This window comes from Caretta caretta, chromosome 5 (genome assembly GCF_965140235.1).
Source record: "Caretta caretta isolate rCarCar2 chromosome 5, rCarCar1.hap1, whole genome shotgun sequence".
NCBI classification, from domain to species: domain Eukaryota; kingdom Metazoa; phylum Chordata; order Testudines; family Cheloniidae; genus Caretta; species Caretta caretta.
This window is the reverse complement of record NC_134210.1, coordinates 82738126-82754323: the sequence shown is the minus strand read 5'-3', so window position 1 is coordinate 82754323 and position 16198 is coordinate 82738126. Positions and strand designations below refer to the sequence as shown.

Below are 16198 nucleotides of genomic sequence, written 5' to 3'. Positions count from 1 at the left end.
GAAAAAGGTCACCAGAATTTTTTTTTTTATTATGGGTCAAACAATGTATTCCCTCCCCAGCTTTGATCTTGGAAATGGCTGAAGTGTTTTGGCTGAAATTAAAGTCAGGCTGAGGCAGATATATAGCATGTAAAATTTCAGCCCAGACTGTTGAAGCTTGGCAATGTTATAAGCAATTAAAAATAAGATTTCAATCATGGGGAAGCGTAAGACTGCCTTAATCTTACCTCACCTTTAATACTATTTATAGACAAATAAATCAAAATCTAATGCATTGCTGCATTCTTGATAAGTGATGAACTGAGGTCAGACAACCCTACTAACAGTGGCTGCTTTAGAAAACAGGGAGGCAATTTCAAGCTCTTGCCATGCATGTTATTTGGAGCTCCATTGTTAGATCTCAGAACACTATGGTAGAGAAAATGCGTATTTCAGTACACATTTCAAGTGAACTCTGAATTTCTTTTTTGAACTGTGGAAGTTATATTACACTGTGTGTGTGTGTCAAAAGTGCACATTTTTCTTCTCCTTCTCCTCCCCCCCTCCTCCCCCCATTCGCTTTAAGAATGGATAACTCATTATGAGGGAAGAGCAAAGTCTTTATTAGTTTTGGGAACCCCACTTCAGTGAACCAGAAATAAATCCACATTTTGTACATGTTGGCATCTCTTACCATGCAAGTATCTAAAGCATCCATCATCCTGTTACAATCCCTGTTCCATGCAGCTGGCTTTTACCACATCCATGTTTTTACCTTCGCCTACTGCTCAGTGACCTCAATTTGCAGTAAGAATTATGTAACCACCGATTCTATAAAGTCACACACAACTTTGCTCTTTTCCTACCCCTGCAGCTCTGTGATCTTGTTTCAACATGTGATTCATTATTCAGCATGATGGACCTGATGGAAGGTGTTACCAGTAACAATAGTGTCTAAATACAGCAGTGATGCAATAAGTGCCTGACTTAGTAAAATTTGGATGTCATATCACGTATCATAATGTAGATCTTCATACATCTGAGAGCTACAATGAGGTTTTACATGTATTTTAAATTTACCAAATATTGAAGAGCTTCTGACTACCACTATACTTTGAAAAAATGTGTTTAAATGCCATCTTGAATTTCAGTAGAAAAGCTTTGTGATTCATTTTGCTTCTAGAAAACTATTCACCCTCTGAGTGCTATAAAATTGAAATAGATAAGTCCATTTGATTTAAAAGTAGCAACTATTTTAGAATTGGTTATTTTTCTTTCCATTTCATTGCTACACTGACAGTGTGTCAGTTGCTGAACTACAGTTACCCTTTGCTGAGGTCATTGATTTCTCAGTCATTCAAAAGTAAAGAATTCTGGTAACACCCCACTGAAAACAAAACAAAGAACTCCTTTCACTGAGATAATTTGTTCAACAATGAACAGAAGAGAGAGCGTAAAAAAGTATACATAGATTGAATGGCTTATTCATAAACCAAGGGAAATTGAAGCTCTTTAGAGATCAAGTTAAGATATAGGTAACTGTTTCCATTTATACTTTTCAGGAACAAAGACAAAGTTGTTGATGGTATGCTGAAGAACAATTTCACAAGGAACCAGGCTCTGTTATTTCCACCAGTGCACATTCAGAATCAATAGTGGAATCAGTGATCTCAATCCTCAGCCTCATAATGGCGGCTTTGCACTGCTCCATTATGGCCCTAAATTCAGTGCACCTAGGCCCCACAGGATCTTTCCTTCACAGGCACGTTCTCGGGAGGAGAAGAAACACAGATACTGCTGGGGATCTGGCCCAATGTCTCTTTGGGCATGTCTACACTTACTGGTAGATTGACACTGCTGCAATTGATGCAGCAAGTGTTGATTTAGTGGGTCTGGCACGCTAAATTGCTGGGAGAGCACTCTCCCATCCATTTGTGTACTCCACCTCCTTGAGAAGCATAAGGGAAATTGACAAGAGACACTCTCCCATTGACAGTGCAGCAAAGCCACCACAGTAAGTGGCTCTAACTACGTCAACTTCAGTTACGTTATTTACGTAACTGAAGTTGCGTAAGTTAAATCAATTTACCATGGTAGTATAGACCAGCCCTTTTTGGCTGCAACTTTAAGGCCATCAACAGTAAAAGACAGGGCTGCTAGATTTCAGGAAATGTTTTTCTGAAGTATCTAGCACTTCCTGCAAAGGGACAAAGGAGTCACATGGAGGTACCAAAGCCCAATGCTGGAGAGTGACCTTTCCTAAAAGCGGGGGCTGTCCTAAAAGAATCCATTCAACCATTCCTGCAGTCCAGCTTCACACACTTCAATGATTGAATTAGATTTAATTGTTGAAGTTACAAGGCTTGTAATTTAGTCAAGTGCATGATGGGCCCTCTTAAAAAAGTTTCCTGGAGACATTCTGTGGACAAGGAGTGCAGGTGGAGCAACTGGAGAACTCCTGCATGCTAATGAACTTGACTTCATGTCAGCTCTGAATTGGCCAGTGTAGCAGGAAGTTCTGGATTGGGGTAGGCATAGGCCATTGGATCCCCACTAACAGATCCAATGGGCGAGAGCTCCTGATCAGAGGGTGAAGGGCCAAAAGGCTATTCCTGTTCACAGAAGGAAATAGCTGGTCACAGAAGGTTTATGCTACAATCCCACAATATGCTCCAGCGCAGGGGTGTTTTTGTTTTCACCCTCTCTTTCCCCAACCCATGCAGGACCAGCCCTAGACCAAATGGTGCCACCTCCATTTGTTAAATTTCTGAATAACTTACAGCATCCTGAGCCTGGTGCCCCCCAAACCCATTACCCCAGGCAGTGACCTGGGTTGCCTGACCCTAAAACTAGCCCTGAACCTATGTACAGAATTCCAGAATTTTTGGGAGTTTCCAGAATTCCACCGCATATAAACATACACAAACCCTTGGGACTAATCTTCAACTGGTGTAAACCAGCATAGTTCCAAAAATCTAGACTGAAGTCAGTCTGGATCCTCAAATGCTATAAATCAGTCTATCTGGCCTCTTCAATTTCATCCCAATGTTTCCAATTGAAATATCAGGAAGTCTTCTGTTCGTACAACTAAAGAAGTGTTAATGCAAGTTGTTTACTTTTGCTTTCATGCCATGTCAAAAACATTGTAAATTACCAATTGATTAATGTTAACTCCTGACCCTATTAGTGATGCTAATAATTATCATCCCTTGTACTTGCTAAAAAAAAAAAAATTATGTCTGTGAATCTTAAAATGAAGGACAGATCACATGAGATTTACATTTTTGTATTTACAAGGTAGCTTTATAGAAATCATGCATATCCACACTATATCCATTAATGTTTTAAATTGTGTGCTACACCATCAGATGTTACTGTCTGCTGAGTATATTCTTAATGTATAAAGCTATTGCCTTAAAAGATTTTATTCTCTAACTGTGCTCTTAAATCTAATGATATTTTTCAATAGTAACTTAAAACTCAGTCCCGAGCCTGGCTTCAGTAGGACTCTTCTACTGAGAAAGGCTTGTAGAAATGGGCCCATGGTTTGGAAAATTATCTCCCAGCATTCTGTAAAATTACTCTTAGTATCTGTATTCCTTCTAAAGATTTTGTATCATATTAAGAGAAAAATGATTATAGATCAAAGATACAGAACTACAATTAGACCATATTTTTCCTGTTAGTACATGAGTACCTGGTTCTTATGATATTCTGTTCAAATTAAATTTTTAGAAAGGGAGTATACTCTAGAGGTAAAAGTACAGAACTAGAAGTTGAGCGTTCTGGGTTCTGTTCCTGGTCCAGCCATTGACTTCTGACCATAGGGCAAGGTATTCTGTACCAGTCTATACCTCTATTTATTCACCTATAAAATGTGGTAATATTACTCCATCTCATAGGGTATTGTGAGAGGCTGAATAGATTAACATTCCTAAAGTTATTAATTACAGGTATTATGGGCAGCATCTAGATGCCACAGTCTCGATCTAATAAAGACACATAAATAGATGTAGTCCCTGTGGCAGAAAGCCTAAAATATAATTCAAGGCAAAAATGCAACAAATGAGTGAAACAAACACACACAAACAATAGGAGAGAAGGAGGAAAAGTGCAATGGTGATAGGACTGTATTGTCACATAGTTCAGATTCATATGGAACTGCTTTAAAGTTCTGAATAAACTAGGTAACAATAGAAACATTTTTAAAGGCTTAAAGATCCTCAGAGGGTTCTATAAACAGTAAAGTAAAGTATTCATGATTCTGATATTCAGATATAATCAAAGATTAGCTTTGGTTAATTACAACTGTGATTAATGGTTCCCTGAGGGTTATAAAGATGGTATTTGTGAACTGATCAAACATTAGAATATTTTAAATCCAAAATGGTCCATTCAATTTATTTGCTATTTATTTCCCTGAACAGTGATTTGAGAGAAACATGGATTTGAACTCGTAACTTTATTTTTAAATATAAATATAAAGTTACAAGTTCTGTTTTAAATGCAGCCTAAAAACAGAGAGAGGTGAATGGAAATAAGGTGTAAATTTTTAACACCAAGAGTAATTAACCATTAGAATAATTTAGCAAGGGTTGTGATGGATTCTCCATCACTGACAATTTTTAAATCAAAAAGGGATTTTTTTTTCCTGAAAAAATATGCTCTAGGAATTATGTGGGGAAAGTTCTATGGCCTGTGTTATACAGGAGGGCAGAACAGATTATCATAATGGTCCATTCTGGCCTTAATATATTAAATTTTGTAAAGTAATAATACACAAGAAAGCATGTATGAATACCAAATAGCTGGATGTCTCTTGAGAGCCTTTGGCCAAGTTCCTTTAATCATATGACATTTACTGGTATTTAGTGCAACTGAAATTCTGGAAACAGGTTTCTCCTTTATGAATGTTTGCTACATTTTTGTAGTAATTAGCTATCAAGTCCAGATCTGCTTTATTATTGCTAGATACCCATACAGCTGGAATCTTCCTCAGCCATTCTTTCTTTCATAATGTCCTTTTTATTCTAAGTAAGCTGATAGGTCACTGATAAATGAGACTGTCATCTATAATCAACAGGATATTAAATGAGTGTGGAAGGAACTACATGACTGTAGTAATATAAAATCTTACTTAACATCTGCATTAAAAACCCCAAGAGACTGGATTCTCTGTTCTACCTTCCTACTTTGGGTTCAGGAAATGATGAGCGGGAGGGAAGCGAAGATGACTTTAAGCTGTCTTGTAAATTCTGGTCCTGGTGCAACTAAGCAGTCTCAGGGCTGTAACAATCCTCTATGGGCCATTACATCTGCAAAGAATAATAGATAGAGTACCAACCACTCCCATTCCCAGCTCTTCTGCTGGGTGCCAGGTGGGGAAAGAACAGAGCCAGGGAACCACAAGGAGATAATCTGCAAGGGTTGTCCCATTTCACCATAAGGTGCAATTAGGAAAAGAGTTTTGTACTGAGAGAGAGAAACATACAGAGGGATAAAAAGGAAAGGCATCTTGACTGTTGAAAACAGTCTGTAAAACTCCCCTGAGATAGGTCTCCTGCCTTTACCCAAGATCTGAGTGTACACAGAGACCAGAAAAGTGACAGAGGTGCAACAAGCCCTGTAACTGTGATACTCACCAATTCTCAAGGCCCTGCTATGTTGTAATCACTCACATTTTATATATAAACACCCAACAACCCTCAAAACTTTAAACTGCAAGATACTTGCCAAACCTCTACTAAACTTGCAGATGAAAGCATAGGTGCTGGAACTAGGGGTGTGGTCGCACTCCTTACCGTAAAGGTAACAACAACCCAAATACATGGTTTCCACCTTCAGCACCCCCACTATAAAAACTGTTGCAGCACTACTGGACAAAAGTGATGCATTCATTCCTGTTCTTGTGTTATTACCTTGTCTAACATAGGACCATGACATACCTTCATAGCAAGTGGAGTTGCACAGAATGAGGAAATGCTGTCCACCCATTCTTTCCCTCTTCTTCAGAGTCTGTGAAGCTCCCTTCTTTTACAGGGATCGCTCTCCATACTGTGGCAAAGAGTGTTAGCTCAAAGATGTCTGTCCACTGTTCTCCATTTTAACATTTGAATTTCCAGCAGGGAAATGAATGCTGATCCTATCAGCATTAAAACTTACTTGCCTTTCCCTTCTGTCCTAGACAGTTCTCCCCATGTCTAAAGCTTAAAGAGTATGCAAAGCCTATATAATGAACTTTCAGGTTTTTCTCAGCCTTGATGTTGTTTAAATGATATTCTGACTTGTGGAACTCTTGTACTGATGGGGCATCTGTTGCTAGGTAAAAGAGGTCATTCCATTATCCACTGGCACTTTCTCCTGGGTTAAATCCCTACAAGAAATCTAAATTTAAAAAAATGTTGGGGTTTGAAGTATTCAGTACTTAAAAATGAGACCTATAGATACTGGCTAAGTTTTCATCTAGATCTCTACTTCACAACAGTCTAATTAGAAGAAAGGTATGGCTAATGACCCTGGATGCTGACAGTATGTCTACATGGCCCCGCAAAAAAATCCTAGCAGCAGTGAGTCTCAGAACCTGTATCTACAGAGAGAGGCTTGCACTACAGTGCTGGTCTGTAAAAGTAATTTCAGACCCTACAGGAGAATTGGGAGGCAGTAGCTGACCCGATACCATACTCCATTATGAGATTTGTCAAAGCACTTAACCCTTTCAACAAAGAGGCTTTCAATGGAGCCTGACAGCAAGAACACTTATTAGTTTTATGACTAACTTTTTTCATTAAAGTATCTATATTAGTACATTAATACAGATGCCACTCTCTAGCTCTCTGCTGCATTTACTAAAGTACACTTCTATTGAGGAGATAAAGAGGCTGAGAGAGGAGCTTGGAACAACAAAGCTGCATAGACAACAATTGATTAGGAGCTCTAGCAAAAGTTGCACATTTCAGGCTCCCTTGAGTGGAGAAGGGAGATCTGGTGACTGATGCATTCTTGTAACAGGTGGCCTTTCACACGTCTGCAGGTTGCTAAAGCACTGCATGCAGAATAGGGCACAGGAAAGCTCTCATTGCAAAAGTTGTTGCAGATGTGTGAGAAGAAGGCAGCAAGTCAAGAGGCTGGAGCGGAGAAAAGGTTTGTTCACAAGAGTCAATGCTAGAGAAAAGACACCAAGAAAAAACAAATAGAATATTAGGGTTGGAAGAGACCTCAGGAGGTCATCTAGTCCAACCCCCTGCTCAAAGCAGGACCAACACCAACTAAGTCATCCCAGCCAAGGCTTTGTCAAGACAGGCCTTAAAAACCTTTAAGGATGGAAATTCCACCACCTCCCTAGGTAACCTATTCCAGTGCTTCACCACCCTCCCAGTGAAATAGTGTTTCCTAATATCCAACCTAGACCTCCCCCACTGTAACTTGAGACCATTGCTTCTTGTTATGTCATCTGCCACTACTGAAATCTTCAAATATTTAGTGCAGAACAGCATGACAACAGCTTCACGGGATGGAGATCAATGATGAGTCCTGCCTGTACACATCTCAGTCACAGGGGTTCCTACTACTACTCAGACCAAATTGCTTTCAGCAGCCTCAGATGCCAGGACAGACAGTGAGTCCCCAAGCCCTGGTCTACACTAGGACTTTAGGTCGAATTTAGCAGCGTTAAATCGATGTAAACCTGCACCCGTCCACACAATGAAGCCCTTTATTTCGACTTAAAGGGCTCTTAAAATCGATTTCCTTACTCCACCCCTGACAAGTGGATTAGCGCTTAAATCGACGTTGCCGGCTCAAATTTGGGGTACTGTGGACACAATTTGATGGTATTGGCCTCCGGGAGCTATCCCAGAGTGCTCCATTATGACCGCTCTGGACAGCGGTCTCAACTCAGATGCACTGGCCAGGTAGACAGGAAAAGAACCGCGAACTTTTGAATCTCATTTCCTGTTTGGCCAGCGTGGCAAGCTGCAGGTGACCATGCAGAGCTCATCAGCACAGGTGACCATGATGGAGTCCCAGAATCGCAAAAGAGCTCCAGCATGGACCAAACGGGAGGTACGGGATCTGATCGCTGTTTGGGGAGAGGAATCCGTGCTATCAGAACTCCGTTCCAGTTTTCGAAATGCCAAAACCTTTGTCAAAATCTCCCAGGGCATGAAGGACAGAGGCCATAACAGGGACCCGAAGCAGTGCCGCATGAAACTGAAGGAGCTGAGGCAAGCCTACCAGAAAACCAGAGAGGCGAACGGCCGCTCCGGGTCAGAGCCCCAAACATGCCGCTTCTATGATGAGCTGCATGCCATTTTAGGGGGTTCAGCCACCACTACCCCAGCAGTGTTGTTTGACTCCTTCAATGGAGATGGAGGCAATACAGAAGCAGGTTTTGGGGACGAAGAAGATGATGAGGAGGAGGAGGTTGTAGATAGCTCACAGCAAGCAAGCGGAGAAACCGGTTTTCCCGACAGCCAGGAACTGTTTCTCACCCTGGACCTGGAGCCAGTACCCCCCGAACCCACCCAAGGCTGCCTCCTGGACCCAGCAGGCGGAGAAGGGACCTCTGGTGAGTGTACCTTTTAAAATACTATACATGGTTTAAAAGCAAGCATGTGAAAGGATTACTTTGCCCTGGCATTTGCGGTTCTCCTAGATGTGGTCCTAAAGCCTTTGCAAAAGGTTTCTGGGGAGGGCAGCCTTATTGCGTCCTTCATGGTAGGACACTTTACCACTCCAGGCCAGTAACACGTACTCGGGAACCATTGTAGAACAAAGCATTGCAGTGTATGTTTGCTGGCATTCAAACAACATCTGTTCTTTATCTCTCTGTGTTATCCTCAGGAGAGTGAGATATAATTCATGGTCGCCTGGTTGAAATAGAGTGCTTTTCTTCAGGGGACACTCAGAGGAGCCCATTCCTGCTGGGCTGTTTGCCTGTGGCTAAACAGAAATGTTCCCCGCTGTTAGCCACAGGGAGGGGGGAAGGTTGAGGGGATAGTCACGCGGTGGGAGGAGGCAAAATGCGACCTTGTAAGGAAAGCACATGTGCTATGTATGTAATGTTAACAGCAAGGTTTACCCTGAAAGAGTGTAGCCACTGTTTTATAAAATGTGTCTTTTTAAATACCGCTGTCCCTTTTTTTTTTCTCCACCAGCTGCATGTGTTTCAATGATCACAGGATCTTCTCCTTCCCAGAGGCTAGTGAAGCTTAGAAAGAAAAAAAAAAACACACTCACGATGAAATGTTCTCCGAGCTCATGCTGTCCTCCCACACTGACAGAGCACAGACAAATGCATGGAGGCAAATAATGTCAGAGTGCAGGAAAGCACAAAATGACCGGGAGGAGAGGTGGTGGGCTGAAGAGAGGGCTGAAGCTCAAATGTGGCAGCAGCGTGATGAGAGGAGGCAGGATTCAATGCTAAGGCTGCTGCAGGACCAAACCAGTATGCTCCAGTGTATGGTTGAGCTGCAGCAAAGGCAGCTCGAGCACAGACTGCCACTGCTGCCCCTCTGTAACCAACCGCCCTCCTCCCCAAGTTCCATAGCCTCCACACCCAGATGCCCAAGAATGCGGTGGGGAGGCCTCCGGCCAACCAGCCACTCCACCATAGAGGTTTGCCCAAAAAAAAGAAGGCTGTCATTGAATAAATTTTAAAGTTGTAAACTTTTAAAGTGCTGTGTGGCATTTTCCTTCCCTCCTCCACCACCCCTCCTGGGCTACCTTGGTAGTCATCCCCCTATTTGTGTGATGAATTAATAAAGAATGCATGAATGTGAAGCAACAATGACTTTATTGCCTCTGCAAGCGGTGATTGAAGGGAGGAGGGGCGGGTGGTTAGGTTACAGGGAAGTAGAGTGAACCAAGGGGAGGGGGGGTTCATCAAGGAGAAACAAACAGAACTTTCACACCGTAGCCTGGCCAGTCATAAAACTGGTTTTCAAAGCTTCTCTGATGCGTACCGCGCCCTCCTGTGCTCTTCTAACCGCCCTGGTGTCTGGCTGCGCGTAACCAGCAGCCAGGCGTTTTGCCTCAACCTCCCACCACGCCATAAACGTCTCCCCCTTACTCTCACAGATATTGTGGAGCACACAGAAATATCTGGTCTGGGAATAAAGTCCCTTCCTGCAGCTTTTGAAACAGACCAGAGTTCCTGAAGATGCGAGCATCATGCACCTTTCCCGGCCATCCCACGTTGATGTTGGTGAAACGTCCCTTGTGATCCACCAGAGCTTGCAGCACTATCGAAAAGTACCCCTTGCGGTTTATGTACTCGGCGGCTTGGTGCTCCGGTGCCAAGATAGGGATATGGGTTCCATCTATAGCCCCACCACAGTTAGGGAATCCCATTGCAGCAAAGCCATCCACTATGACCTGCACATTTCCCAGGGTCACTACAGCAGATCTTTGATTGCGTGGGCTACTTGCATCACAGCAGCCCCCACAGTAGATTTGCCCACTCCAAATTGATTCCCAAGTGACCGGTAGCTGTCTGGCGTTGCAAGCTTCCACAGGGCTATCGCCACTCGCTCCTCAACTGTGAGGGCTGCTCTCATCTTGGTATTCATGCGCCTCAGGGCAGGGGAAAGCAAGTCACAAAGTTCCATGAAAGTGCCCTTATGCATGCGAAAGTTTCGCAGCCACTGGGAATCGTCCCAGACCTGTAACACTATGCGGTCCCACCAGTCTGTGCTTGTTTCCCGAGCCCAGAATCGGTGTTCCACAGCATGAACCTGCCCCATTAGCACCATGATGCATGCATTGGCAGGGCCCATGCTTTCAGAGAAATCTGTGTCCATGTCCTGATCACTCACATGACCGCGCTGACGTCGCCTCCTCGCCCGGTATCGCTTTGCCAGGTTCTGGTGCTGCATATACTGCTGGATAATGCGTGTGGTGTTTAATGTGCTCCAAATTGCCAAAGTGAGCTGAGCGGCCTCCATGCTTGCCTTGGTATGGCGTCCGCACAGAAAAAAGGCGCAGAACGATTGTCTGCCGTTGCTCTGACGGAGGGAGGGGCGACTGACGACATGGCTTACAGGGTTGGCTTCAGGGAGCTAAAAATCAACAAAGGGGGTGCCTGTACATCAAGGAGTATTTCAGGCAGGACTTCACGGAGAGTTCCAATAAGAAATGGTGCACCTAAGTTACCGTTCTTATTGGAACAAGGAGGTTAGCCTGGCCTCTGATTGATACATGGCTAGATTTACCTCGCTGCACCTTCTCTGTGAGTGACTGCAGTGTGACCTAGAGGAATGAGTCCCCTAGACAGGGGAGGAGGCAAATGAGTACAAAACAAATCTGGTCTATTTCTTGTTTTGATCCACAACATCTATCTTTTACATCTTTGGCTGGCAGCAGACGGTGCAGAAGGACTGCATGCCATCCACATCTCATGGCTGCTCGGCAGAAGATGGTACAGTACGACTGCTAGCCATCCTCATCTCTTGCCTGCCTGGCAGAAGATGGTACAATACGACTACTAGCAGTCCGTATCGCCTGCCCGCTCACCATAAGACGGTTCAATAGGACTGACTGCAGGACTAAAGAGAATGACCTGGTCAAGTCACTCCAAATTTAGTCCCTGCGCCCATGTCTGCCCAGGCGCTCCCAGCCGACGTGGCCAGGAGCACCTCGGACATGACGATGACGGCTACCAGTCGTACTGTACCATCTGCTGCCACAAGGCAAGGGGTTGCTGCTACTGTGTAGCAATGCCGTACCGCATCTGCCAGCACCCAGGAGACATAGGGTGACGGTTACCTGAGCGGGCTCCATGCTTGCCGTGGTATGGCGTCTGCACAGGTAACTCAGGAAAAAAGGCGCGAAATGATTGTCTGCCCTTGCTTTCACGGAGGGAGGGAGGGAACGGGGGCCTGACGATATGTACCCAGAACCACCCGCAACAATGTTTTAGCCCCATCAGGCATTGGGATCTCAACCCAGAATTCCAACGGGCAGCGGAGACTGCGGGAACTGTGGGATAGCTACCCACAGTGCAACGCTCCGGAAGTCGACTCTAGCCTCGGTACTGTGGAAGCGCTCCGCCGAGTTAATGCACTTAGAGCATTTTCTGTAGGGACACACACACTCGAATATATAAAACCGATTTCTAAAAAAACAACTTCTATAAATTCGACCTTATTCCGTAGTGTAGACATACCCCAAGATTGGATTCTTGGGGTTCCAAGTTATACCTATGAGCAAGTGAAGAGGAAAAGCTCCTCATTTACTATAGGTCCCATTGGTACCTATAGGCCATCTCCTGTAACTGCAAATTTCAAAGATTTTCACCCAGCTATGGTTATTTTTAATTTAGTATTGGTTTTAAAGAATATTGTACTTCCAGATGTGATAGATGTTAATTAGGAGGTCTTTCATGTACAGCAATGACAACCTTGTCCCTTTAACCCACATACCAGCACAGAATTTTTTTCCTTGTGCAAGCCAGATTTCTATTGGTGCTAAGATTTTTTTTTTTTTTAAAGTACTTGTAAGTGAAACTAGAGATTACACAGTAAACAATTTCACTCACTTGGAAAATATTAATGAATGTATCTCTACATGGAATAACAGGTTTTTACTCATACTATTTATTTGTATAAACACGTTTCTCCTCCAGTTCTAACATGGCAAACTATTACAGATTTTCTTCCAACTACAATCTAATAAACTTTAGAACGGATTCAGTTTAGAAGGTTAACTCTTTGAAGATAAGTGTTAGGATTTTCTTTATCTGACCTGCAATTTAAGTAAATGGTACATTGGTAGGAAGAGTTTCGGATGTGCCTGTGCCAAGGAATTAGACATGTATGCCCATGTTAGTAGGAGCTATTTAATGGAAGTGTGAGTTCATGTTGGTACAGAGAGGGGAAACTCAGCCCTAGAATGTGTAATCTCTCCTCAGTGTAGTAGTTATTGTTGTGTCAAATTCCATATGAAGAAAGAAACTTTGTAACTAAAATTAAAATTTAAAAAAACTAAGGCTCCATAGAGCTTGTAATTCCTTAAATTATCCATCATAAGAAAAGACTTGGCTGTGCCTGTGTTTTAGGCTATGAAAATAAACCTACCATTACACAGGAGGTGTAAAGGAAAATTAAATAAAATCAAGCAGCACTCTTCAGCAAAGTCAAGCAACTGAGGGATGGAAAGAGGGGAAACTTAACTGTCTGAGAGGATAGTTGCTGAACTTGTAAACCAAGTAAGGAGGGGGGTGAGGGAGAAACAGAAAAGCATGCTGTAGAGGAACCAGCTTATACATGGTCACCTTCTTGGTATGTTTGACTTCCAGTATAGTCCTGGGCCCAATTCCAGTACTGCATCCTGTGCAATAATTTGCATTTGTGTGAAGTGGATATAAGAAACTGCCATTTCCATCTGATCCCATTCTGACAGCTGGGGAGCACTGGCCAGAGGACTCCCAGACCATGCCTCTTTTTCCCCAGGAACATCCTCTGTGCTGGCATACAGGAGGGAGGAGCGGGGTAGGAGCTAGAACAGTGGTTCTAGCATAAGAACATAATGGCCATACTGGGTCAGACCAAAGGTCCATCTAGCCCAGTATGCTGTCTTCCAACAGTGGCCAATGCCAGGTGCCCCAGGGGGAATGAACAGGGCAGATAATCATCAAGTGATCCAACAGAGGCTAGGGACTCCATCCCTGCCCATCCTGGCTAATAGCCACTGATGGACCGATCCTCCATGAACTTTAGTTTTTTTTTAACTCCGTTATAGTCTTGGCCTTCACAACATCCTCTAGCAAGGAGTTCCACAGGTTGCCTGTGCATTGTGTGAAAAAAATATGTTCTTTTGTTTGTTTTAAATCTACTGCCTATTAATTTCATTTGGTGACCTGTAGTTCTTGTGTTATGAGAAGGAGTAAACAAAACTTCCTTATTTACTTTCTCCACAGTCATTATTTTATAGACCTCTATCATATCCCACATAGTTGTCTCTTTTCCAAGCTGAAAAATCCCACTCTTATTAATCTCTCCTCATATGGCAGCCATTCCATACTCCTAATAATTTTTGTTGCCCTTTTCTGAACCTTTTCCAATTCCAGTATAATCTACACCACTCAAAGATTCACATGTGTAAGGAGGAATCTTTAAGAGGTTGGCTCCACTAGCTTTAGGGCTGCTTTGTACCACTAAAGTGCAGTCAGAGCATGAACCAAAATCTGGCTCTCGTAACATGTGCACACTTCATTTTAAAACCTGGGGCCGCAAGTGTCAGAGCCCCGGTCTATAGGTGCTAAAAACAGCAGTGTAGACATTATGGCTCAGGCTGGAGCTTGAGCTCTGAAGACCAGCCCCCTCCCTGGGCTTTAGAGCCCAAGCCTGAATGTCTGCACAGTTGTTTTTGGCACCAACCTGAGTCCATAGACCCAGACTCTCAGACTTGCTACCATGGGTTTTCAAACACAGTGTAGACATTTCTTCAGATTTTGACTGCCGTGACTTAAATGTCTTCATTAGAAGTGAAACAGAGTCAATTTATAGGCCAACACTCCTGCACTATTCAGAGGTTACATTAGACCCCCAAAGGTTACTATTTTGAGTTACTATAGCCTTTGCTAGGGATTGTAGCAAAGCTACGTGAAAACTAAAATGTCTGATCCAATGTCCATTGAAGTTAATGAGAATCTTTCCAGTAACTTCAGTGGTCACTGGATTGGGCTCTAAAAGTAAATTGTTAATAGTGCTGAAAAATAATCTTGGCTCACATTCATCTCCTGTTAACAGAACCCACTGTTGAAGTCAGTGCTGATTATTTTGAAAGAGCACTGACAGAGGATTGGATTAGAAAGGAGTTTTCATGTTAATTTGGAGGTATTACTATTAATAAATATCTCACCATATTTTCTTAAAATCTAAGTTGCTAAACAAAATCCACAAAATGACAGGGAAATTTACTAATTGTATATATTTTTGGAGTCCCGAGAACAATTTAAAATAATTATTGCATGCAAGGAGGAGATTTTCAAAGGCACAGAAGGCAGTCATGCATTCAGCTCCCGCTACATTTTCCTGGGCGTTGGCTGCCAAACTCCCCTGGGTTGTTTTGAAAGTCCTGTTAAATAAAGCAAAACCACTAATTGCAAGTGTCTTTGTTCCATTAAGAAAAGAGAGTATTTATCTATTTAGATAACTGAATACTGAAACACTTAATAAATAAAAACTGTTCATGGTAACAAGCCACCACTATGGTAAACAATGGTCATTTTAAAAACAAAACAAAAAACTCAACTTAAAATTGTGTATGTTTTGGTCCTTAGGAGTTATTAACAACTGTCACAATAGGATTATCTGCAGCTCACAACAAGCATAAAGGTGGCAGTCGTCAATATCAGCAGAAACAATTTTCGGCTCCATCTACAAAGACCAAGAACTAGGATGGTTATATTTATTTTAAACTCAGTTTGACACACAGTTTCCCTGCATAGTTAAGGACAGAAACCAAGTAATGTTATAAATTGATTTTAGAAATTATTTTATAGCCTAGATTCACTCTGTTTTTCCCTGTCCAGTCAAACTATGATTAAATTCAATTAATCTGAACCAGTTATAAATGGTGTTTATAATTAGTTCTGCAAACTTTGTTCTTAGTCCACTGCAGATGGGGCCTTAGACAGTGATACTGTATCAAAACAAGCATCCTAAAGTTAGGACTAAAGTAGACTGATTCAGGCAGAAGTGATAGTTTGACACTAGTTAGATAGCTGCTCTAGTCAAAGAAAGTTTGTATGTCTAAAGAAAAAAAATCCAAATCCACAGACATGGAGTCATGATAAAGTCTTAGCTGTGAGACACTTTCACTTATTTGCTCTCAAGATAAAATGTGACAGATCCACATGCCACAGGTATGCTATTTCTGTACCACAATCTAAGCACCTGGTCTCCACACTACAAGGATATGTCTACAGTGCATCTGAGTGAGCCTCCCAACCCAAGTCCACAGACTTGAGTTGGCAGGGTTCATGCCTGCAGGCTAAAAATAGCAGCTGTGTAGGCGTTCCAGTTTGGACTGAAGCTCAGGGTCTCAAGCCTGGGAGGTGTGGCTTGTGAGCCCAAGCCACATCATCAAAACACCATCTTTACACAGCTATTTTTAACCCCAATAAAACACATCTGTGGGTTGCTCCCAAACACAGTCTAGACCTACCCTGAAGGACTTAAGAAGAATTAATTTATACAAATTATTCTGAATACAGAAG

At 42.6% G+C, this 16198-nt stretch overlaps 2 protein-coding genes across 2 annotated transcripts in view; one reads left to right on the top strand and one right to left on the bottom strand.

Moving 5' to 3' along the window:
* The window catches only part of SLC27A6 (solute carrier family 27 member 6), a 60856-nt gene that overhangs the window by 26122 nt on the left and 18536 nt on the right, over positions 1-16198 (bottom strand). The gene's annotated exons all lie outside the window — the stretch shown is intronic.
* LOC125637350 (uncharacterized) lies at positions 7903-15376 on the top strand. Its single transcript, XM_048851717.2, has 4 exons — positions 7903-8545; positions 9135-9224; positions 12468-12472; positions 15260-15376. Exons 1-4 carry the CDS (start codon positions 7963-7965, stop codon positions 15374-15376), a joined length of 795 nt encoding a protein of 264 aa, XP_048707674.2. The 5' UTR covers positions 7903-7962.